At 36.1% G+C, this 22,393-nt stretch overlaps 1 protein-coding gene across 3 annotated transcripts in view; it reads left to right on the top strand.

Annotated features, from left to right (window-relative positions):
• The window catches only part of PCSK5 (proprotein convertase subtilisin/kexin type 5), a 471,035-nt gene that overhangs the window by 171,297 nt on the left and 277,345 nt on the right, over nucleotides 1-22,393 (top strand). For all 3 annotated transcript variants that reach the window (XM_055272213.1, XM_055272212.1, XM_055272214.1), the window contains exons 6-7: nucleotides 10,682-10,770; nucleotides 14,701-14,873. In XM_055272213.1, coding sequence (XP_055128188.1) covers nucleotides 10,682-10,770; nucleotides 14,701-14,873 — 262 coding nt within the window. The remainder of the gene's footprint in view (nucleotides 1-10,681; nucleotides 10,771-14,700; nucleotides 14,874-22,393) is intronic.

Raw genomic sequence — 22,393 nt, 5'->3', positions numbered from 1 at the left:
CTGCTCCTCCACAGAGCATCAGTAGTAGGCAAAAGGTAGGGTAGCAGATAAAGGAGCCATGAAATCTTGGCAATCATTCAAAGCCTTGAGAATGTAGGCCTCTGTGAGTCTTAGCAGAATGGTAGAAAGTCATTATACAAGGAGCTAGGATACCCTGGTCTAGTTCTCATTTGTAAAATAAGAGAAATAATATATGTTTTGCTTACTTCACAGAGTTGATGTGAGAATCAAATGAGGCAAAAGTACTTTGAGCATTACAGAGTGTGATATAAGCAGAAGGTGGTAATATGATGATGCACAACATGACCAATTAGAAACATCAATTTTGCACAATATGTTGGAGAACATATCTCTATTTCTTGCTCTCTTCTCCCCTTCTAAGAGGGCTTTTGAAATAAACCTAAATGGTTTTTGCTTAGATTCATACAAAATTTAAAACCTGCAAGAAAGAATAGACACCCTAGGTGTCAGAAGGGAATACCAATGGTGAAAGTAGACAGAATCCGTGAACACCTGAAGATGTTTGTTCCAAGAAAGGAGTGAAATATAAAATCACCTTTCTCCCACTTGCCATTGCATGATAACCTATAATTGTGACTGTCAAGCAATGCAATATCAAGGGTAAAGGGTGACCCCCTGTGTGTGACCTGATGTCTCTGATTCATTCTGAGCTCACTCACATCCTGTCTTCCGATCTGGGATGAAACCTCAAATAAGTTAATGTTTCCGTCCACATTAACGGATACAGAAGAAAAAAAGTTCTCAAAGCCATGTGATGAGAGGGCAAAAGGAGAAGTGAAGGTAACATCTCCCCACTTAGCAAGATACAGTGACCCCATGAAGGCCCCACACTCACTTCACCTAATTTGTGTGTGTTCATGATACACAGAAATTAACAGGTACTTTCTCATCTGATTTTCCATCTTTCCAATAAGGTATCCCAGGTAAAACTTTAGACTTTGAATTATAGTGGTTTATTATTAGTAGTAGATGATAAAACTTGGTAAGAAAGGCAGTAGAACAAAGGTAGGCATGATCTTTAAGTCAAGATGCTCTTCAACAGTTAAAATGGTTTTTTGAGGTAAAAATTATGTAACAAATTGTTTCATGCTTACCAGGGCTTTGACAGTAATGACAGTATCCTTAAGAGAATCAGAAGTGATGCAATAAGAGGCATTTTTTAAGTTATTAGTTTGTCTACAGCCAGTTTGTTTTAGATGACATCCTATTTCTTTTAAGTCATTGGTCTATAGATCAATTATGATTTACATAATGGATTGTCTTCTGGAAGTCTAGGAAAATATGCATCTTAGTAATATTGTGGGCATATGCAAGAGAGCTTAACAGATGACTAATATTCCAATGAGTATTTATTACATAAGAATTGACTAGTAAAATTCATGTGTAGGTGCGTGTATGTTAGAGTATAATATAATGAATATATTGTTTTTCTAGGTAAAATCTACTAAAGTTTTCTCCCTATGCTGAAAGTATTCTAAATGCTCATACTCTGTAGTCTCTGAGCAAAAACACATCTGAAACATAGACTTTTCTTTTTGTGACTTTTATATTTAACTGACATCATAAACATACCTCTTGCTGACCACCCTTATAATTCTGTGGGAATAAAAAAAATGAATCTTGTTCATACACTTGAACTTCAAACAGGTCATGATGATGTCTCTTGCTCTATAACTTGTTTTAAATCCATGTGAAAACACTGAGTCCAACTAAGATATAAAAATTTAAGATGACTGATACTTTTCTCGGGGTAGTGATCAGTGTCATCTGAAGAGAATGGGCTAGGGTGATTTAAATGTAATTGAGCTAGCCATTTGGACCATCAATTACAGTATGCTAGAATGTATTATTTAACTGTTACATAATGCATATGTATCAGCAGCAGATAATTTCACTCTCCCAAAAATGGTTCATATAATATGGTGTAAAGCAATGTACAGAAATCTTTATAAGAAGCTCTTTGTAAGGAAATAGTCACTATATTATTCACTCAGGAACATTCACTATGTATTAATGATGCATGTAATCTGTGCAGGGCTTTTTTACGTCTTTGGACTACAAAACCAAGTTAGCTCTTCCATATTTTAATAATATGGTAGAATAAATATTCAATTACATCTTTCCTAGTATAGTACATCTGAAACTCAGGAAAGTATTCAGGGCTTTTTTTTTTTTTTTTTTTTTTTTGGAGACAGGATCTCACTGTTGCCCAGGCTGGAGTGCAGTAGCACGAACACAGCTCACTGCATCCATGCACTCCTGGGCTCAAGCGATCCTCCAGCCTCAGCCTTCTGAGTAAGTGGGACTACAGGTGCTTACCACTATGCCGAGCTAATTTTTGTTTTTTTGTTTTTTTTTTGTAGAGACAGGGTCTTGGCATGTTGCTTAGGCTGGTCTCCAACTTCTGTGCTCAAGTGATCTTCCCACATTGGCCCCAAAAAACTGCAAGGATTACAGATATTGCAACCATGCCCGACCTTAAGGGACTTTTTAGTGCGTGGTTGAGTTGTTGGGATACCAAGAGAATTTCTCTGAGAAAGTTCAAATCTATAAGCCTAGGCAGGTACCTGCATTTTCAAGAGTGAGCAACCAACCTCATCTAGCCTGGAGGTATTTTTTAATAAGCTCAGGGCCTTGGTTCAGTGGGATGAGTGAGGATTCTGCGTAAAACAGAACCCCTGAGATACCATCTACAGTACTTTAACTATATGGGAAAAACAAAACCTGCACACAGTGAGATAAAGGACATATTTGACTTTCTCAACCTGAGTAATAGATGAGACAAGAGAATAAATAAATAACTACACTTCTGTATATGAGTTACTGACATCCTCATAGGATTTACACCTGTAATTCATATTACCCGTACAGCCCAAATTTTAAATGTGGAAGTGACAAATTTAAATCTTCTTTGGATCAAGGAGCTTCTCCCTCAAGCCTCAAAGAATTCACAGAGATAAAAGCTCAAGCAATGTGACCTCTAAATGGAAAATTCATCAACTACATGGGGAAAAAATTGACATGAAAACAGAAGGGCAGCAGACACATCAATGGAATTAAATTCACAATTTTGGAATTATTAGATATAGGATACTGTATACGTATAAAGAATATTTTTAAAGTGTTTAAATCAAAAGAGACTATCAGAATTAACCAGGCAGATTTGAAAAGGAACTTCACAAAATGAAACTTTTAAGCCAGGCATGGTAGCACACACCTGTAGGCCCAGCTATTTGGGAAGCTGAGGTAGGAGGATCGTTTGAGGCCAGACTGGGCAACTTGGCGAGACCCACCCCCACCTCCCCACGCAGACAAAAAAAAAAAAGAAAAGAAATGTATAATAATCTAAGTGAATAATGCAGTGAATAGATTAAATAGCAGATTAGTCATGATTGAAGGTAGCATAAGTGAAATACAGAATTGAGCAATTTACACAGAATGCAGCCCAGAGAGAGAAGGTTATGGGAGTCTGAAGGAGAGAGTAACCATTAAGGTGATGTGAGAATGGGTGATGTATGCTTCATTAGGACTTTGATTTTTTTCTTGTAAATTTGTTTATTTGTAGATTCTGGATATTAGCCCTTTGTCAGATGAGTAGATTGCAAAAATTTTCTCCCATTTTGTAGGTTGCCTGTCCACTCTGATGATAGTTTCTTCTGCTGTGCAGAAGCTCTTTAGTTTAGTTAGATCCCATTTGTCAATTTGGCTTTTGTTGCCATTGCTTTTGGTGTTTTAGTCATGAAGTCCTTGCCCATGCCTATGTCCCGAATGGTATTGCCTTGGTTTTCTTCTAGGGTTTTTATGGTTTTAGGCCTAGCATTTAAGTCTTTAATCCATCTTGAATTAATTTTTGTATGAGGTGTAAGGAAAGGATGCAGTTTCAGCTTTCTACATTTGGCTAGCCAGTTTTCCCAGCACCATTTATTAAATAGGGAATCCTTTCCCCATTTCTTGTTTTTGTCAGGTTTGTCAAAGGACTTTGAAAAAAGGAACTAGAGAAAGAAAGGCAATTTTTAGAGAGTATAGCTGAAAATTCTGAGGAATTAGACGTTACAACTACAGGTTTAAGAATTCCTAGAAAGAAATTTTTTAAATTCTAAAAAATTATAAATGTTTCAAATTTTTTATCCTACAGGATAAAAAAAGTCAAATAGAAAAGTATCCAGAGAAAAATAGACTGCCCAAATACCTGATTTCTTACCAGAAACAATGCAAGCTAGAAGACAGTGGAATGACACTTTTGAAGTGGGCTTACTCTAGAACTCTGTACCCAGTGCAATCATTTTTTAAGAAAAGTAAAAAGTTATTTTCTGAAGACTTTCAAGAGCCAAAAGACTCTCTGAAAGATCTTTTCACATTTGTAGAATAAATGCCCAGATATTTATGAAATGTTCTTCAGAAAGAAATCAATGATCCAAGAGGGAAGTATGAGCTACAAAAAGAAACAGAGCAAAGAATGTACACTTGACCCTTGAACAACTCAGGAATTGGGCATGTTGACTCCATTCCATGCAGCTGAAAATCTGCATGTATCTTTTAACTTCTCCCAAACTTAACTACTAATAGCTTGCTGTTGACTGGAAGCCTTATTGATAAAAATAACCAATTAACGCATATTTTGTATGTTACATGTATTATATACTATATTCTTACAATTAAACAAGCTAGAGAAAGGAAAATGTTATTAAGAGAATCATAAAGGAAAATTATTTGGGTATTCATTAAGTGGAAATGGATCATCATAAAGGTCTGCATCCTCATTGCCTTCATATTGAATAGGCTGAGGAGGAAGAGGAAGGGTTGGTCTTGCAGTCTCAGGGGTGAGAGGGGTGGAAGAAAATCCATATATAAGTGGACCCAAGAAGTTCTGTGCTGTTCAGGGGTCAATTGTATTTGTAAATCTAGACAAACACTGTTCAAATTAGTAACTAATTAATTTCTAGGGTTAAAAAATACAGGGTATCACTATAATCATAAGAAGCTTGTACATGGGTATAAAAGATGAGTAATCAGAGTTAAATCAGTCTAAAGTCTAAAATACAGGGTATCACTGTAATCATAAGAAGCTTGTACATGGGTATAAAAGATGAGTAATCAGAGTTAAATCAGTCTAAAGTCTGTATTGTTTGGAAAAAGAGGACTGATAACGTTAGACTTTGTTGCCAGGTATTTGTGATTAAATACCTAAGATTGCCACTAAATAACAGAATACATAACAACCAAGCTGGTATAGGGGAAAAGGTTACAGAAATGAACATGAATATATCAATAAACACAGTTACTATAAATGGTCTTACTCTCTAGTTAAAGACTCATTGAAAGTCTAGTTTCAAAAAAGACCAAGTTAGAATAAGAGATATAACTAATATGAGCATAGAGTATTTGAAAGTAAAAAATATATGTATACAAATTAGTCACTAAATATCTTTTTTTAACTGCAAGAGCAGTGTTACTACATATTTATAAATGGTGTGTTCCATTAGAAAGATTAATAATTCCATTCTAAGTAAAACAAAATTGATAAAACTACAAAGCATATTAACAAACCAACAGTAAAATAAGCTTGATATGATGGACACATAAAGAATAATTGGAGAATATACATCATTTTCAAACACATGGAACATTTATTAACATTGATCACAAACTTGGCCATTGGGTAAATCTCACAAAATCCAAAGAATTGGTTCATAGAAGCAATATTATTGTATCGCAAGTTAATCAGATTATTATTCATATCAAAAGATAACTAATTACCCACATGTATTTAAAAATATCAAAACATACTTACAAGTAACGCATGGGCCAAATAATAAACCAGAGCTGAATTTCAAAGTAGAGGCCCTTGTGGTTCAGTAGCACTGGGCATTAATTAATAATAGATACAATGAACTGTAAGAACAGTAGTCTCATTAAAGGAATTACACATTGGAATAAAAATAACTTATGAAGCCCAATGAAGGATTATAGGTAATAATTGCTAGGTTTGGGGGAAAATTAATAGTTGAGCTTGGAGTTTCCAAAATAAGTAATTTTTCTTTTAAAAATTGATCATAGTTTACAATTGATTATAGTGTACAATAATCTATTGTATATCTCAAATTATCGAAAAGAATAATTCAAATGTTTCTAACATAAAGAAAAGACAAATATTTAAGGTGATAGATGTCCCAATTACATTGAATTGATCTTTACAAATTATGTGAATGTATTAAATTATCACATGTACACTGAAAATGTGTACATCTCTTATGTATCGATCTTTAAAATTTTTGAAAAGTGTTTTAAATTGATCATTTTTTGATGATTAAAATGATATAACCAAATGCCAGAATGGGAAGATAATTACGAGTACATTAAAATTAAAGATAGTCTGTAATCCCATTGGTTTGGGAGGCTAAGATGTGAGATTCACTTGAGGCCAGAAATTGGAGATTAGCCTGAGTAACATAGTGAGACCCTATCTCTACAAGAAAATTTAAAAATTAGCCTACTGTGGTGGTGCACACCTGTAGAGCCCATCTCTTAAAAAAAAAATGAAATTGTGTATGACAACCCAAAATTGATCTAAATAAGATTGTATGTTCCAAATATCAAATTTGGAAACATCTGTGACAGATATGACAGGAAAGAAATTAAGAAATTTGGGCAAAGGGCATTGAAGAGGTTATTTACAAAGCAAGAAGTGGAAATAGCTAATAAATATTTGAAACATGTTCAACATCAAATATCATGGGCAGGAGGAGGGAAACAATGAGATAACAATTTTCATGTAGAATTGTCAAGGATGAAAGAGATTGAAAAACTCATATGCAGGGTTGTGTGTACACAGGGTTTATCCAGGTATTTTCTCCATACGTCATTCAGCTTGGCTTATGGCCTTTTTGTTTGCCATGCGCAAAATTTAATTTTTTATAGTACTATTTTCTTGTTAAAAATTTTTGATTGATACATACTAATTGTACATATTTATGGGTTATATATGGTGTTTCAATATATGCATGCAATGTATAATGATCAAATAAGGGTAACTAGGTTACCCATTGCCTTCAATATTTATCTTCTTTCAGTGGGTAATATTCCAAATCTTCTCTTCTAGCTATTTTGAAATATACAATAAGCTATGTTAACTATTATCATTCTATTGTGCTATTGAACACTAGACCTTATTCCTTCTATCTAACTGTATTTTTGTACCTATTACCCAACGCCTCCTCATCCCCCACACTGTCCTACCCTTCCCAGCTTCTGTTAACCATCGTTCTACTCCACCTTCGTGATCAGCTTTTTTAGCTTTCACATATGGGTAAGAACATGCGATATTTGTCTTTCTGCTCCTGGCTGATGTCACTTAACATAATGACCTCCGGTTCCATCCATGCTGAGAATGTCAGGATTTAATTTTTTTTCTTTTTTTTTTTTGAGACAGGGTCTTGCTCTGTCAGCCAGCCTGGAGTACAGTGGCATGATCATGGTTCACTGCAGCCTTGATCTCCCAGGCTTAAGTGATTCTCCCACCTCAGACTCCTGAGTATGTAGGACGACAGGTGTGCACCACCACACCTGGCTACTGGCTAATTTCTTTTTTATTTTTGTAGAGACGCAGTCTCCCCATCTTGCCTAGGCTGGCTTTGAACTCCTGGGCTCAAGTAATCCTCCTGACTTGACCTCCCAAAGTGTTGGGATTACAGGCATGAGCCACTGCATCTGGCCAGGATTTCACTCTGTTTTACGGCTAATATTCCATTGTGTACATATACCACATTTTCTTATTCATTCATCTGTTGATGGACACTTATCTTGGCTATTGTGAATAGTGCTGCAGTAAACATAAGTGTGCAGATATCTTTTCAATAGGCTGACTTCCTTTATTTTGGACATATACGCAGCCATGGGATTGCTGGATGATAAGCTAGATCTATTTTTAGGTTTTACAGGACCCGCCATACTGTTTTCTGTAGTGGCTATACTAATTTACATTCCCACCAGTGTTCTCTTTTCACTGCACTCTCTGATCCGATCATTTCTTTGATCCGTTTTTTACAGCATTTGTTATTTTCTGTCTTTTTGATAATAGTCACCTTAACCAGGGTAAGATACCTCATGGTGGCTCCGATTTGCATTTCCCAGATGATTAGTGATGTTGAGCGTTTTCACATACCCGTAGTCCAATTATATGTCTTCTTTTGTGAAATGTGTATTCAAATCATTTGTCCATTTTAAAATTGGATTACTTGGCTTTTTGCTATTTAGTTACTTATACATTCAGTTTATTAATCCCTGGTCAGACAGAGAGTTTGCCAGTATTTTCTCTCGTTATGTGAGTTGTCTTTTCACTCTGTTAATTGATTCCTTTGCTTTGCAGAAGGTTTTTAGCTTTATATAATCACATGTATTTATTTTTGCTTTTGTTGCCTGAGCTTTTGAGGTGTTACTCAAAAAAATCTCTGCTGAGACCAATGTCCCAAAGCATTTCTTCAATATTGTTCCTTCTAGTAGTTTCATAGTTTCAGATCTTACGTTTTAATTTGATTCCCATATAGGGTGCAAGGTGGACGGGGGTGGGGGGTAATAGTTTCATTCTTTTATATATGGATATCCAGATTTCCCAGCATTATTTATGGAAGAGCCTATTCTTTCCCTAGTATATGTTCTTGACACCTTTGTCAGAAGTCAGTTGGCTGAATATGCATAGATTTATTTCTGTGTTCTCTATTCTGTTCTATTGGTCTGTGTGTCTGTTTTTATGCTGTTTTGGTTTCTACAACTTTTAGTATATTTTAAAGTCTGCAGCTTTGTTATTTTGCTTGGGATTGTTTTGGCTATTTGGAATCTTTTGTGGTTTCATATGAATTTTAGGACTTTTTTTTCCATTTCTGTGAAGAATGTCATTGGTATTTTGATAGGGATTGCATTGAATCTGTAGGTTGCTTTGGGTAGTATGAACATTTTAACAATACTAATTCTTTCAGTCCAGGAGCATGGAACGTCTTTTCATTTGTTTGTGTTTTCTTCAATTTCTTTGATCCGTTTTTTATAGTTTTCATTGTGTAGTAATTGTTTCAATCTTGCAACTTTTATGAGTTTTGGTTATATTACTTTTTTGTACTGTTAACAATTTGACAACATACTCTCTACTCTTTGATCCAGTAATTCTACTTCTAGGAATTCGTCCCAAGGCATAAAATGATATCTGTACTCAAGATTGTTCTTTGTATTGTTGTTAATATTAGTGAATAACTGAGCAAAGTTCTGGGAAAAGAGGACTTTTTAAAAAGCTTATGGTGTGTATATATATAGACAGATACACACGCACTACACAAACATTTATATATATCATTTAAGGAATTATGCTGTACATTAATAACCATTAAAGTAATATATAGATTAATATTTAGAAAGATATACATAATATTACTAAGTGAAAAAAGCAGTATATATCTCTTTTATGTAAACTTGCACGTGTACCTATCAGTCGTAAGCAGTAACTTGATTATAGTTGCACAGAGAGTAGTGGTCTGAGGCAGCTGTGCTATAAAATTAAAAGCACTGAAATGAGTTTTAGTCACTGTTTTGTTAACTGTGCTACTCTCGACATACCTTTTCATATCCCTGGTCCTCCTAGATGCCCTCCTCTCTAAAAATGAGAGAAGGGATGAACATTTAACTTCATTAGCAATGACAGATAAACCATAATGACTGTCACATCCCCCTTCTGCAGGCATGACAGACATTAGAGGTCAGTCTTGGTGTTCTTTCTCTGGGCTCAGTCACACTTTAGAATTCTTCTCAGCACACAGTTTTAGGCCACCGTTTCTAAGCAAATTGTGCTTTATACTGAAAACTTCTTTGCCATCCTTGAAAGAGGATCTTAGAAGTTCTTTCAGCTAAAAGATTTCTCTGATCAAGGCACAAAATTATTGTGACAAGAAATAACAGAGGATGCTTTTTCGGTAAATAATTTTTTGAATTTTCTAGTATCCACATTTCTTTCAAAAAGTAAAAAGGTAAAAACAAGTAAAATAAGTGTGGATAACATATTTTATTAAATGAAATATTTTAACATGTAGCTGGTATAAAACAATAATTAATAAGATATTTTACCTTTTCATTTTTGCATACAAAATCTTTGAAATCCAGTGTTTATTTAAAGCACATCACGTTTCTGCTAATAAATTGTTATTGGAAATACTTGATCTGTATTTAAATTTACAATTTAAAAAGCAGATTCTCATACCCATCTTAAGTTTTCTAATAATTGATTTGAGTATTAGTTCTTAAGCTTAAATAAAAAATTGAGATGAGGTTGCAGTAGTCACATTTCAAGTATCTGGTAGCACATATATCCAGTGACAACTATGTGGATCAGTAGAAGTTTGGGGGATATAGAAACGAAGGTTTTCTAACTTTTAGCTTTCAAGGAGATTGTCCAGTTGGGAAAGCAAGATATCAAAAATAAATATGTCAAGAATATAATCCTAAACAATCTAATTAAGTGCTAGAAGTTTGCCATGGACAAGACAAAGTGCTACTTGGGAAGGAAGTTCCAGAAACACCACAGCTGGGTACATTCTTCACCACTCTGAGTGGTGGCAGTGACGCGTTGGCTTTGTGAGAATGGTGTGTCTTACTTTAGAAAGTGTGTGTGTTCTGCCTGCAGGCACGGGACTCGCTGTGCTGGAGAAGTGGCAGCCGCTGCAAACAATTCGCACTGCACAGTCGGAATTGCTTTCAACGCCAAGATCGGAGGTATGGGAAACCAACTCACGTGGATGTAGAAATGCGCCAGTTAGCTCTTTGGCTGACTGGCTTTCAGAATCCTTTTTAAATGGAGGTTAAACGATTGGGCATATCTTTACCTAATAGTGTTCAACTATTGCTGGCCCCAACATGACCATGTTAGCATGCGCTGTTAAATATATTTAGTTAAAGACTTCTGAAGCAGTCACCCTAAAATATTGTAAACACTTTTCTTTTAAACAGACTTGAAAAAAATGTTATCTAGTAGTGAAGATGGGGGTCATTGACATTTGTACCAAAATGCTACAATTGGTGCCTGGGTTAGAAAGAACTAATAATATAAACATTAGGCCATAATATCTCTATGGAAAGGAGCATTTTGTAATTCTCTCAAAGTGGAAAATCCTGGTTTTGTTTTCGTTTTTTTTCCTTTGGCTTAGGCTTTTAAAAAGTTCCTTTTAATTGTAATTAAAATGATATATGGCAAAAATCTCCTTTTGTAATCCCATAATATAGTGATACTGTTTCCATGAATGATTCAGATTATATCTGTATGCAGGTATGTATACATACAAACTCAATTATACATATACTTACTATAAGGACCCAGCCAAAGCAGTATAAATTTAAGCACTGATAAATGCAAACTCTTAACTTTCCCATTTGTAATCATCTTTGTAAGCAACAGCCACACACAAATGGGAAGAAAATATTGTAATAGATTCTATGGATCCTCGTGATTTTATCATTATGCCTGAAGGTATTCCCTAGGGGTCTCCTAAGGGCGTCATAAAGATGAATGAAGCTCCTGGAACCAGGTTGACCTCCTTGTTTCCAATGCACTATTTGTTTTCAAGTGAGAAATAGTGTTGGAACTAAAAAATAAAAATGACAATTCTTTCTAGGATAGGAATACAAATATAGAGATTCCCTAACATGAAATATTTAAGGTATACAATAATAGAACTAAGAAAAGGCTTTCTGAAACTACCTTGAATATCGGTCCATAGTGCATTTGACCTCTTTCTTTCCTTTTTCTCCCCCTGAATTCTTATGAGTATGATAGTTTGTTAAGCAGTAATTAATTAGTGGGGAGCATCTGCTATTTATTAAGCACAATGCATATGAAAGAGCTAAAGAAAAGAGGCAAAGAAAAAAAATTCTTCATTCCCTGAAGAATGATGAGAGTTCTGGAGGCCCCTCATCATCCCAAGAGAATTAGATCAGAGGCTGCCAGGTCAGCCCTTCTCATGGTCCAGGATATAGTTTCTCACATACACAGACACACAGCCCCAGATTCTTATCAATACTCTCCAGCGCAAACCCAGAAGTCTTAATAATTTTTAAAAAACGAGGGGATGAACTTGTGAACTCACAGATAAACCAATGACCTAGCTTACAGAACCTTATTAAAAAAAAAAAAAAAAAGAATATATGGCAACAAATCAAAAATGTTCTAAAACAAGAGCGTTCTGAATAATAAATTTAACTCCCATACCCAAGGCATGAAGGCTTGGAGTTAAATGAGCAAAAAGCAGCCTTTTATCTTTAAACTTGACAAAGTAAAATTCTTTTTTTGTGAAATTTCTATTAGAAAATGAACATCACCCTCTAAGTATGATTTACAAGCATTTTTTCGTGCATGACATAGAAACTGAATTCAAGTGTTATGTCCTACTCTTCTGTTGGCATTTAGAACACTAGTGAGCTTATTTGGGGCAATTACTGTGTTTATTTCAGACCTCATTGTACCAGTAAAAATAGTTTCATTTTATGCTTTTCAACAGAAAGTAAGAGGATGGAGTCGTTCATCTTTCTTTGCTAAAAAACTTGCAGATGAATTTTGAATATTTAAATTAAATTAAACCAGTGTTAGGATGCAGTACATCGAGATCATTATGTAGGGTTTCTTACTCATACAAAACAAACCATGGACAAACTTTCCAATTTTCTTTCCAATTTTTTGTTGTTGTTGTTGTTGAGACGGAGTCTCGCTCTGTCCCCCAGGCTGGAATGCCGTGGCGCGATCTCGGCTCACTGCAAGCTCCGCCCCCTGGGTTCACGCCATTCTCCTGCCTCAGCCTCCCGAGTAGCTGGGAATATAGGCACCCGCCACTACGCCCGGCTAATTTTTTGTATTTTTAGTAGAGACGGGGTTTCACCGTGTTAGCCAGAATGGTCTGGATCTCCTGACCTCGTGATGCACTCGCCTCGGCCTCCCAAAGTGCTGGGATTACAGGCGTGAGCCACTGCGCCCGTCCCCAAAATTTTTAATGGAACTTGTTCACAGCTTTCATTCTCCGCCTCTCCTGTTAACACATATCTCCATTAAAAATTCAAAAGTCTAGAGGAAAGACAGTCAAGAGACATTAACAACCAAATGCAATGTCTTTAGAGATACATGGAGGGGAATGGAATGTTGGCTAGATGTTAGATGACAGTGGGAACTTATTTCCCTATTTTCTGTAAAAAATTTTAAAGGATGAAGGGTCACATCTGTCATGGAATTTAAAATGGTTCAATCTAATATTTATATTTTTGGATTAAGAAAATGAGACAGGCCGGGCGTGGTGGCTCACGCTTGTAATCCCAGCACTTTGGGAGGCCGAGGCGGACGAATCACGAGGTCAGGAGATTGAGACCACGGTGAAACCCCGTCTCTACTAAAAATATAAAAAAATTAGCCGGGCGTGGTGGCGGGCGCCTGTAGTCCCAGCTACTCGGAGAGGCTGAGGCAGGAGAATGGCGTGAACCCGGGAGGCGGAGCTTGCAGTGAGCCAAGATTGCGCCACTGCACTCCAGCCTGGGCGACAGAGCAAGACTCTGTCTCAAAAAAAAAAAAAAAAAGAAAACGAGACAAAATGTTAACAGTTATTGAGTAGTGCCCATGTATATATATATATGTTCATTCTTCATTCTTTGTATTTTTCTTTGTTTGCAAGTTTTATAGTTAAAAGTTAAACTTTTTTAATGCACAAAGAAGACATAGTTCCTTCAATAATATTTTTATTTCTCCCAGTATTCCCACCTCAGTTCACATAGTCTCTGTCTAAACCTGTTTGATGTGGGGTTTTATTATTTAATCCCCGTTTGTCGATAACCAATATGATACAGTGTTTCAGTGATGGTGTTTAATTTAAGCTGAAGGAGAGATATGTTTACTTAACAATTAGATGCTTGATTGTGGTTGTTTTTATGAGCCTCCAAAATAAAAGGAAAAAAGGAAAGCCTGACATTTGGCATAGAATTTATTTCTGAGTATCTTAATGTCTCTTTTTGCAAAATAGGGTTAATAGTAAATTCCTATCTGTTTGATAGAAATATACTTAAATGAAGATTAATAACTAAACATTGCTAAAACCCTTTGAGAATTATTTGAAATGTTACCTCCACAGAGATTATTCTTATTTATTATTTGACATAAATAACTTAGCAAAAAAAGAAACATTAAGTTCACATCAATCTTATTAGGGGCTAATATTAAATATGGAGGACACGAGACCATCCTACCTTGGCAGCTTTCCAAATAGTATATGACTGCTAAGATTAGATAGAATGTTTTATATCAATTATGAACACAAGTTATTCAATAAAGAGTTTAAGGGAGATGGATTGCTTGAAGGTCTCTTTGTCAAGTACTCACTCAAGAGAGGGATGAGAAGGGGGAGACTGTGGCAGCTGTTATAAGGAAAGGAACCTTAGAAAAAGAAAATGATGGATAAAAAAAATTGAAGTTTTGCTCTTTTATATACAATATGGCATCCTTTCTGCCCAAGATACTGCCTGCAAAGTATACATTATCCTTTTGCTGGGGGAAGATATGCTCACTTAAGTGTTGATTAAAAATGTATTCTTCCCCCCGAGAATCCTGCAACTCTGTTCTTTGAGTGTTGTGTAGTGAAGCCCTGTAATGAGTTAGTTCTCCTTTCTGTGTTGAAGGAGTGCGAATGCTGGATGGAGATGTCACGGACATGGTTGAAGCAAAATCAGTTAGCTTCAACCCCCAGCACGTGCACATTTACAGCGCCAGCTGGGGCCCAGATGATGATGGCAAGACTGTGGATGGACCAGCCCCCCTCACCCGGCAAGCCTTTGAAAACGGCGTTAGAATGGTAGGTTTTAAAAGCATGGAGGCTTATACTGTGTGGGTGGGTGATGATTCTCATATGAAGAATCTATGGGTTTCCAGCTGCAGTCTAGAGAACTGGATGGAGCTCTTAGGCTGAGCCAGCAGGTAGGCTAATGGAAAGAGGTGGTGAACATTTGGGATTGTGAGTTATTTCTGTTCTGCCAGTGAGCTAAGAGCTAGAGAGTTTCTTCTGAAGAGAACAGAGGTATGTTACAGTGCTTAAATTCTTTCAAGGAAAATATGTTAATACGTTAATCTTGCATTCGGAGAAATAAATTCTTAGGACTGTGAAATTGAGTGAAGATATTTAACACTCTCTAGGTAACGTAAATAGATTGCCTAGTGATGCCCCTTGGGGCATCTCTCTTTTTTAATACTTTCCCTAGTTTCTCTCACCTCTGTCCCAGGACAATATTATTTGTGTTCCAGCTCCTGATCGCTACAACCAAGCAGCTTAATGCATCGTTCTTTTCCTTAATTACACCAAAAAATTGATTGACCACTCTCCCCCAAAAAACTAACCATATAATCTAATGTAATAAAATGTCTATTTCAAATTACAGATCTTAAGAAACCCTGTCTTATTTAAATTAAATTTTAAAAGTAAGGATACTAATCTTTGTAATCATGAAAGGAGGAGAGCTCCACCGGAAGTAATGTCTTTTTCTTATTCGTGAATGGACCTTTGGGTGATTTAAAGCATACAGTTAGTCTTGTTCATTTAAGGCCATTATTGATCTGGCCCTAACCTCCCTTTTCTTCCTCCTCTCTTCTACTCCTTATAATGTGGACGTGCTCCACTCCTATCCATCAGCACAGAATGCTTCCCTTGTTCCTCCTGCATAGCTCCCGTGCCTCATCCCCAAGTCCTCCCACTGTAAGCCAAATCCTGTTTGACCATCAAGCCCCAGCTAAAAAAGGTTTACCTCTCCCCAGAAGCCTTCTCACTGCCCAAACTAGAATTAACTATAAACAGCCCCTACCTATGCTTTATATTCTTACAGTGTTACATAGAATTCTTATCATATTGTGCTTTCTATCAGAGTTAGTTCTGGGTATATCTTCCTTACTAAATTGCGAGTTCCTAGAGAGCGGCACTTGTGCTCCACACATCTTCATGGGCTTTGCAAAACCTAGACAGTGCATTGAATTCTAGTGAGTATTCAATAAAAGTTGTTGAATCAAATTTAATTAACTACAAATGATGCTAACCACAGGGTTGTTAAATATCCAGCTCAGATACTTACAGTGGCATTGTTGATTAATGTAATGTTGCAACTGGAGTAAAAATAATAATGATTTGCCCACATCTTCATGGGATTTTTGTTAGGGTTTTAATAGAAGACTGAACTAAGCTGTCTTCTAATTATTCAGAAATAGACTGGAGGATAAAATTATATACTTATTTTATAGGTACTCCTAGCTGAATGATAGTTCAGGTTTGGTTAAAACATTCACTTTTTTTAGCTCTTTGTCAATTTTCAGCTTCCTGTATTAGAGTCTTTTAAACCGTAGGATAATATTTTAACTCATTGTCTAGAAGTTTTCTTTCAAGGTGTCTTAACAGCAAATGAATATATTTCTGTGTAATCTGGTGATTTCATTACTGAAGCCACAGACTACAAATTGATCTCTATGTTTTCAATAGAATGATCATTCAAATTAAGTAAACCAAGCACTGTTCATATTTAATCATAAAATTGTATGTACATGGCTCTTATAGTAAAGAGCAATCTGGACTTTCTCATTAATCTGAAAATACTTAAATTAGTAATACACATAACTTCATGACTGTGCATGTATATATAAAGAATGCCCCATATTCAGTAGCTGGTTTTACTAACAGACTAGTAGGCATGTCACTGAAGCAGAACACATGAACAATTTAAAAATTTTAAAATTTATTTTTGCTGGGGAGTCTTTCATTCAGTGGAAATATTAACTGGAAGCTGAGTGTGTAAAAAATTAAAAATGTGGTACTTTAGTTAAAAGAAGAGTAAAAAGGGGTTAAGATTAGAAACAAAATCTCCTGAGAAAATTATTCCAACACATTAGGAAGAGTATATTTAGAAATAATTTGGAGGAAATTTACTTTATATTCATTATTAATTATGAAAGTAACCTATGCTTATTGGTATAGATTATACACAAATGAGTGTAAAGATGAACTTAATAGATTTCCCCACCCAACTGGGTAACCACTGTTAAGAGTGTAAGCTACATGTTTCCATACTCTTGTGCATATTAACATGCAAACAGAGATTATATACCTCTGCACATTACTATTTGCACCTAACGGTCTACCCTAGGCATCTTTCTGGGGCAACCCTTAAGAATAGAACTCATTTATTTTATTTGTTTCAAAATTTTTAGAGTATAGAGATACCATAATTAATTCAACATTCCATTGAAGATCTTCCAAGGTTTTACTTAGGGAAAAAAAGGAATTCAGTTTTAAATCAAACCACTTGCTTTTAGAGTTGAGGTAGTAACAAAAGAAATAACTATCAATAAGAACAAATTGTTTTTTGGCTCATAGCATTGCACATCTAAATATGGAAAAACCGTGGTGATGCATTTAAATGTGATGAGGTCAAGAAGATAGCGTTTTCATGTGTTTAATACAAATAGGCTTTCAGGTTAGGCTAGGATTGAGTCCAATATTTGCCATTTACTTCTCTCTAACCTTATGTAGATCAAATTACCTCTCTGCTTCCATTTTCTCATCTAAGGTAGGACACTAATAGTACTCACAGAGCTGTTATAAATGCAAAATGAGATGATAATGCATATAAAGCAACTACTATAATACCTGAAATATAATAAATACATTTTATTTTTCAGAGAAAAGATCATGTCCTCCTATAAAACTATTTAAATGTGTCCTCAGTCCATCATCCTTCTCTCCTATACCATTTCCACACTGCCTAGTTCCTGATCATTAAGTTACCTGTTGGGGTAGATTAAAAATAATATGATGCAGGCCAGGTATGGTGGCTCATGCCTGTAATCCCAACACTTTGGGAGGCCAAGGAGGGTGGATCACCTGAGGTCAAGAGTTCCAGATCAGCCTGGCCAACATGGCAAAATCCCATGTCTACTAAAAATACAAAAGTTAGCCGGGTGTGGTGGCGGGTGCCTGTAATCCCAGCTACTCAAGAGGCTGAGGCAGGAGAATCACTTGAACCCAGGGGGTGGAGGTTGCAGTGAGCCAAGATCATGCCACTGCACTCCAGCCTGGGCAACAGAGTAAGACTCCGTCTCAATAAAATAATAATAATAATAATAATTTAATAATATGATGCAAGTCAGTGTAGCCTTCCTGAGCTCTGTAGTGTCATTTATTTTGTTCTTCCTATGTCTTACAAACCTTCAATTTCACTTGCCTTTAAAAGCATATCTTCAATTTCAGTGAGATAGCCTCTGGATATATAAATTCAGTCTAGTTATCCATGTTTGTAGTCCTGAATTTTGTTTGTATGTTCCCAAAGGATGTTCCTCTAAATATCTATTAATATATAATTTAATATTTTAAGCAGTATATTTCTCTTTTGCATGTTAAATAAATCTTTTTTATGAGGCATCAAGTGAGACAGGAAATTTTATATTCTTTGATAGTATTATCATTTGCATTTTTGTGTCACACACATTGTCAAAGATAAAGAAAATAATTGAATTAAAAACTTAATACAATATTAGATTATAGGGTACAACAAAGAAATAAATGATTTATTGGCTTAATTACTTAGGGGATGAAGAAATAAATGACTGATAAAATAATTCCTTCAATTAGCTGGCTGAAAACCTAATGCAGCAGCCTAAAGTCATTCTGGCCTATTGGGGTTTATCATCTACAAAAATGTAGGGATTGGAATTTATTTATTCATCATATTAAGCTTAGCAAGCTCCCACTTTCTATATACTGTAGATAAAGGGGTGAAAAAGACATCTGCATCTTCTATGTAATACATTAAAGTTCCTACATTCTAGCAACAAAACAGGAAACAAGGATAGAAACAATCAAGACTATTTCAGCTGAGGGTAAGTGTATGAATAAAAGTAAACTGATTTCTGCTGAGGGAAAGCACAGCTGCCTTAGTTAGGGAAGACAGAACATCCTCTTTGAGGAGGTGATGTTTGAACAGAGACACAAATGATAACAAGCCCATCATATGAAGAACTATTATATGCAGAAGGAACAGAAAGAGCAAAGAACCCCAGGTGGGGAAAGATTTAGGTGTATTTCCAGAACTCAGTACTGATGTAGGTGTTGGGGGCAAGGTGGAACAGGAAGAGGGCCAAGGGAGATGTGTTGGAGGGGAAGGCAGGGGCCAGCTCAGCAAGGCTTTCTAAATCATGGTGGGCGTGTGAATTGTGTTCTGTTATAGGAAGCCCTGAAAGACTAAACAGAATTGTGGCCTGACCTTACACAATTTTAAAAGATCACTGCTGTGTAAACAGTAACTGTATGGGGTGAGAGATGAAGAGGCATGACTGGAAGATTGAAGTGGTCCAGGAGAGTGTTGGACCAGGGTGGCAGCAGCATCAAGACCATCAGAGAGTTCAGGCAGCAATAGATAAGCCGAAGTATCAAGAGAGATTTTCGCAGAGGAAATAAATACATTTTGCTCAAGGCGTCCAAGTATTGATTGCATCCATTCTTTCTGCAAGCTAATGAAAAAATGTAGCAAATATTGAATTTCAAAATGCTCCCTACTTGTTTGCTATAAGATAAGCATTTGGCTCAAAGAATGTAACACTGTTTTCAGAGACTTTAACAAAATCAGAATTGATTCAATTTATAGCCCTTTTAGAATTAATGTGGCAGAATTACATTAGAGAAACTATGTTAAACAAACCATGTCACAGTTGACAACGTGCTCTTTCTTCTAAGGAGCTATAAAATTAAGTGCAAGAGTTAGAGTTGTATAATTTGGGCTGCATACAATTAATAGTAATAATAATAGCAACATGAATATTTAACATTTTATCCAGTTTATTATACTATAGTCATCTTCTGGGACTTAAATAACATTTAATCTTCATGATGATCTCAAAAGATAGGTACTATTTCTCCCAATTTATAGGGAGAAAAAACAGAAATTCAGCCTAGCCAAAGAAGACAAAACATAGGCTTCAAAGAAATCTGGTAAATTCTGTTACATGTTGTCGTTTTGATTTTTTTTGGCACACCTGACCTTCCACCTTTGTCTGTGGCCACATACTCTAGTTTTTCTTCTGTTACTATGGTGAATTAATTGTTCATCTTCCACCTAAGGCCACCTCCTCCATTTGTTCACTGGACCCTACCCCATGTCACCCCATCAAAGACCTGCCTCAAAAAAATTGTTTTATCATCAAAATTTCTCTCTCAACTCTATTATTACCATCAATATCCATTTGTACTGTTCATCCTCCTGTCTTAAAAGAACAAGAGGAGACTCCCTCTTTGGTCTTTTTAAAAATAATCTCAACTTTATTTTAGGTTCAGGGTTACATGTGCAGGTTTGTTACGTGGGTAAATTGTGTGATGCTGTGATAGTTTTTCAACCCATCTGCCCCTTCCTCTCTCCCCTCCCCACAATCTGCAGTGTCTGTTGTTCCCATCATTATGTCCATGAGTACCCAATGTTTAGCTCCCACTCATAAGTGAGAGCATGCAGTATTTGATTTTCTGTCCCTGTGTTAATTTGCTTAGGATAATGGCCTCCAACTGTATCCATGTTGCTGCAAAGGACGTGGTTTTATTCTTTTTCATGGCCGTGTAGTATTCCATGGTGTATGTGTACCACATTTTCTTTATCCAATCCACCATTGATTGGGCACCTAGCTTGATTCCATGTCTTCACTATTGTGAATAGCACTACAATGAACATATGAGTGCTTGTGTCTTTTTGGTAGAACAATTTATTTGCTTTTGGATATATACCCAGTGATGGAATTGCTAGCTTGAATGGTAGCTCTGTTTTAAGTTCTTTGAGAAGTCTCCAGACTGCTTTCCACAGATGGTATCCCATTGTGGTTTTGATTTACATTTCTCTGATGATTAGTGATGTGGAAATTTTTTTCATGTTTGTTGTCTGCATGTGTGTCCTCTATTGAGAAGTGTCTGTTCATGTCTTTTGCGCATTTGTTAATGGGGTTGTTTGTTTTTTGATTGTTGAATTATTTAAGTTCCTTATAGATCCTGGATATTAGGCTTTTGTTGGATGTGTAGTTTGTGAATATGTTCTCCCATTCTGTAGGTTTATTGATAATTTCTTTTGCTGTGCAGAAGCTTTTTAGTTTAATTAGATTCAACTTGTCAACTTTTGTTTCTGTTACAATTGCTTTTGAGAACCTGGTCACAAATTCTTTCCCAAGACCCATATCCAACATGGCATTTCCTAGATTTTCCTCTAGGATTCTTATAGCTTGAGGTCTTACATTTAAATCTTTAATCCACCCTGAGTTAATTTTTGTATATGGTGAAAGGTAGGGGTCCAGTTTCATTCTTCTGTATAAGGCTAGCCAGTTATCCCAGCACCATTTATTGAATAGGGAGTCCTTTCTCTATTACTTATCCCAGCACCATTTATTGAATAAGGAGTCCTTTCTCTATTGCTATTTTTTGGTTGACTTTGTTGAAAATCAGATTGCTGTAGACGTGTGGCTTTATTTCTGGATTCTCTATTATATTTTATTGGTCTACATGGCTGTTTCTGTACCAATGTCATGCTGTTTTGGTTACTGTAGGCTTTTAGTATAGTTTATATCAAGTAATGTAATGCCTCTGGCTTTGTTCTCTTTGCTTAGGATCACTTTGGCCATTTGGACTCTTTTGGTTCCATGTGAATTTTAGAATAGTTTTTACTAGTTCTGTGAAAAATGACATTGATAGTTTGTTAGGAAAAGCATTGAATCTATAGATTTCTCTGGGCAGTATGGCCATTTTGATTCTTCCAATTCATGAGCATGGAGTGTTTTTTCTATTTGTTTGTGTCATCTCTGATTTCTTTTAGCAGTGTTTTCTAATTCTTCTTGTAGACATCTTTCACCTTGGTTAGACGCATCCTTAGGTATTTATTATGTGTGTGTGGCTATTGTGGGTGGATTGCATTTTTTTTTAAATTGAGGTGGAGTTCACTCTGTCACCCAGGCTGGAGTGCAATGGCGTGTGTGATCTTGGCTCACTGCAACCTCTGCCTCTGGGGTTCAAATGATTCTCCTGCCTCAGACTCCCAGGTAGCTGGGACTACAGGTGTGCACTACCATGCCCAGCTAATTTTTGTATTTTTAGTAGAGATGGGGTTTCACCATGTTGGCCAGGTTGGTCTCGAACTCCTGACCTCAGGTGATCTGCCCGCCTTGGCCTCCCAAGTGCTGGGATTACAGGCGTAGGCCACCACACTGGCCGGATTGCATTCTTTATATGGTTCTCAACTTGAACATTATTGGTGTATAAAAATGCTACTGATTTTCGTGCGTTGGTTTTATATCTTGGAGCTTCACTGAAGTTGTTTA

Source organism: Symphalangus syndactylus, chromosome 3 (genome assembly GCF_028878055.3).
Source record: "Symphalangus syndactylus isolate Jambi chromosome 3, NHGRI_mSymSyn1-v2.1_pri, whole genome shotgun sequence".
Classification (NCBI taxonomy): Eukaryota; Metazoa; Chordata; class Mammalia; order Primates; family Hylobatidae; genus Symphalangus; species Symphalangus syndactylus.
The sequence above is the reverse complement of the archived record's forward strand: the minus strand, read 5'-3'. Positions and strand labels throughout refer to the sequence as shown.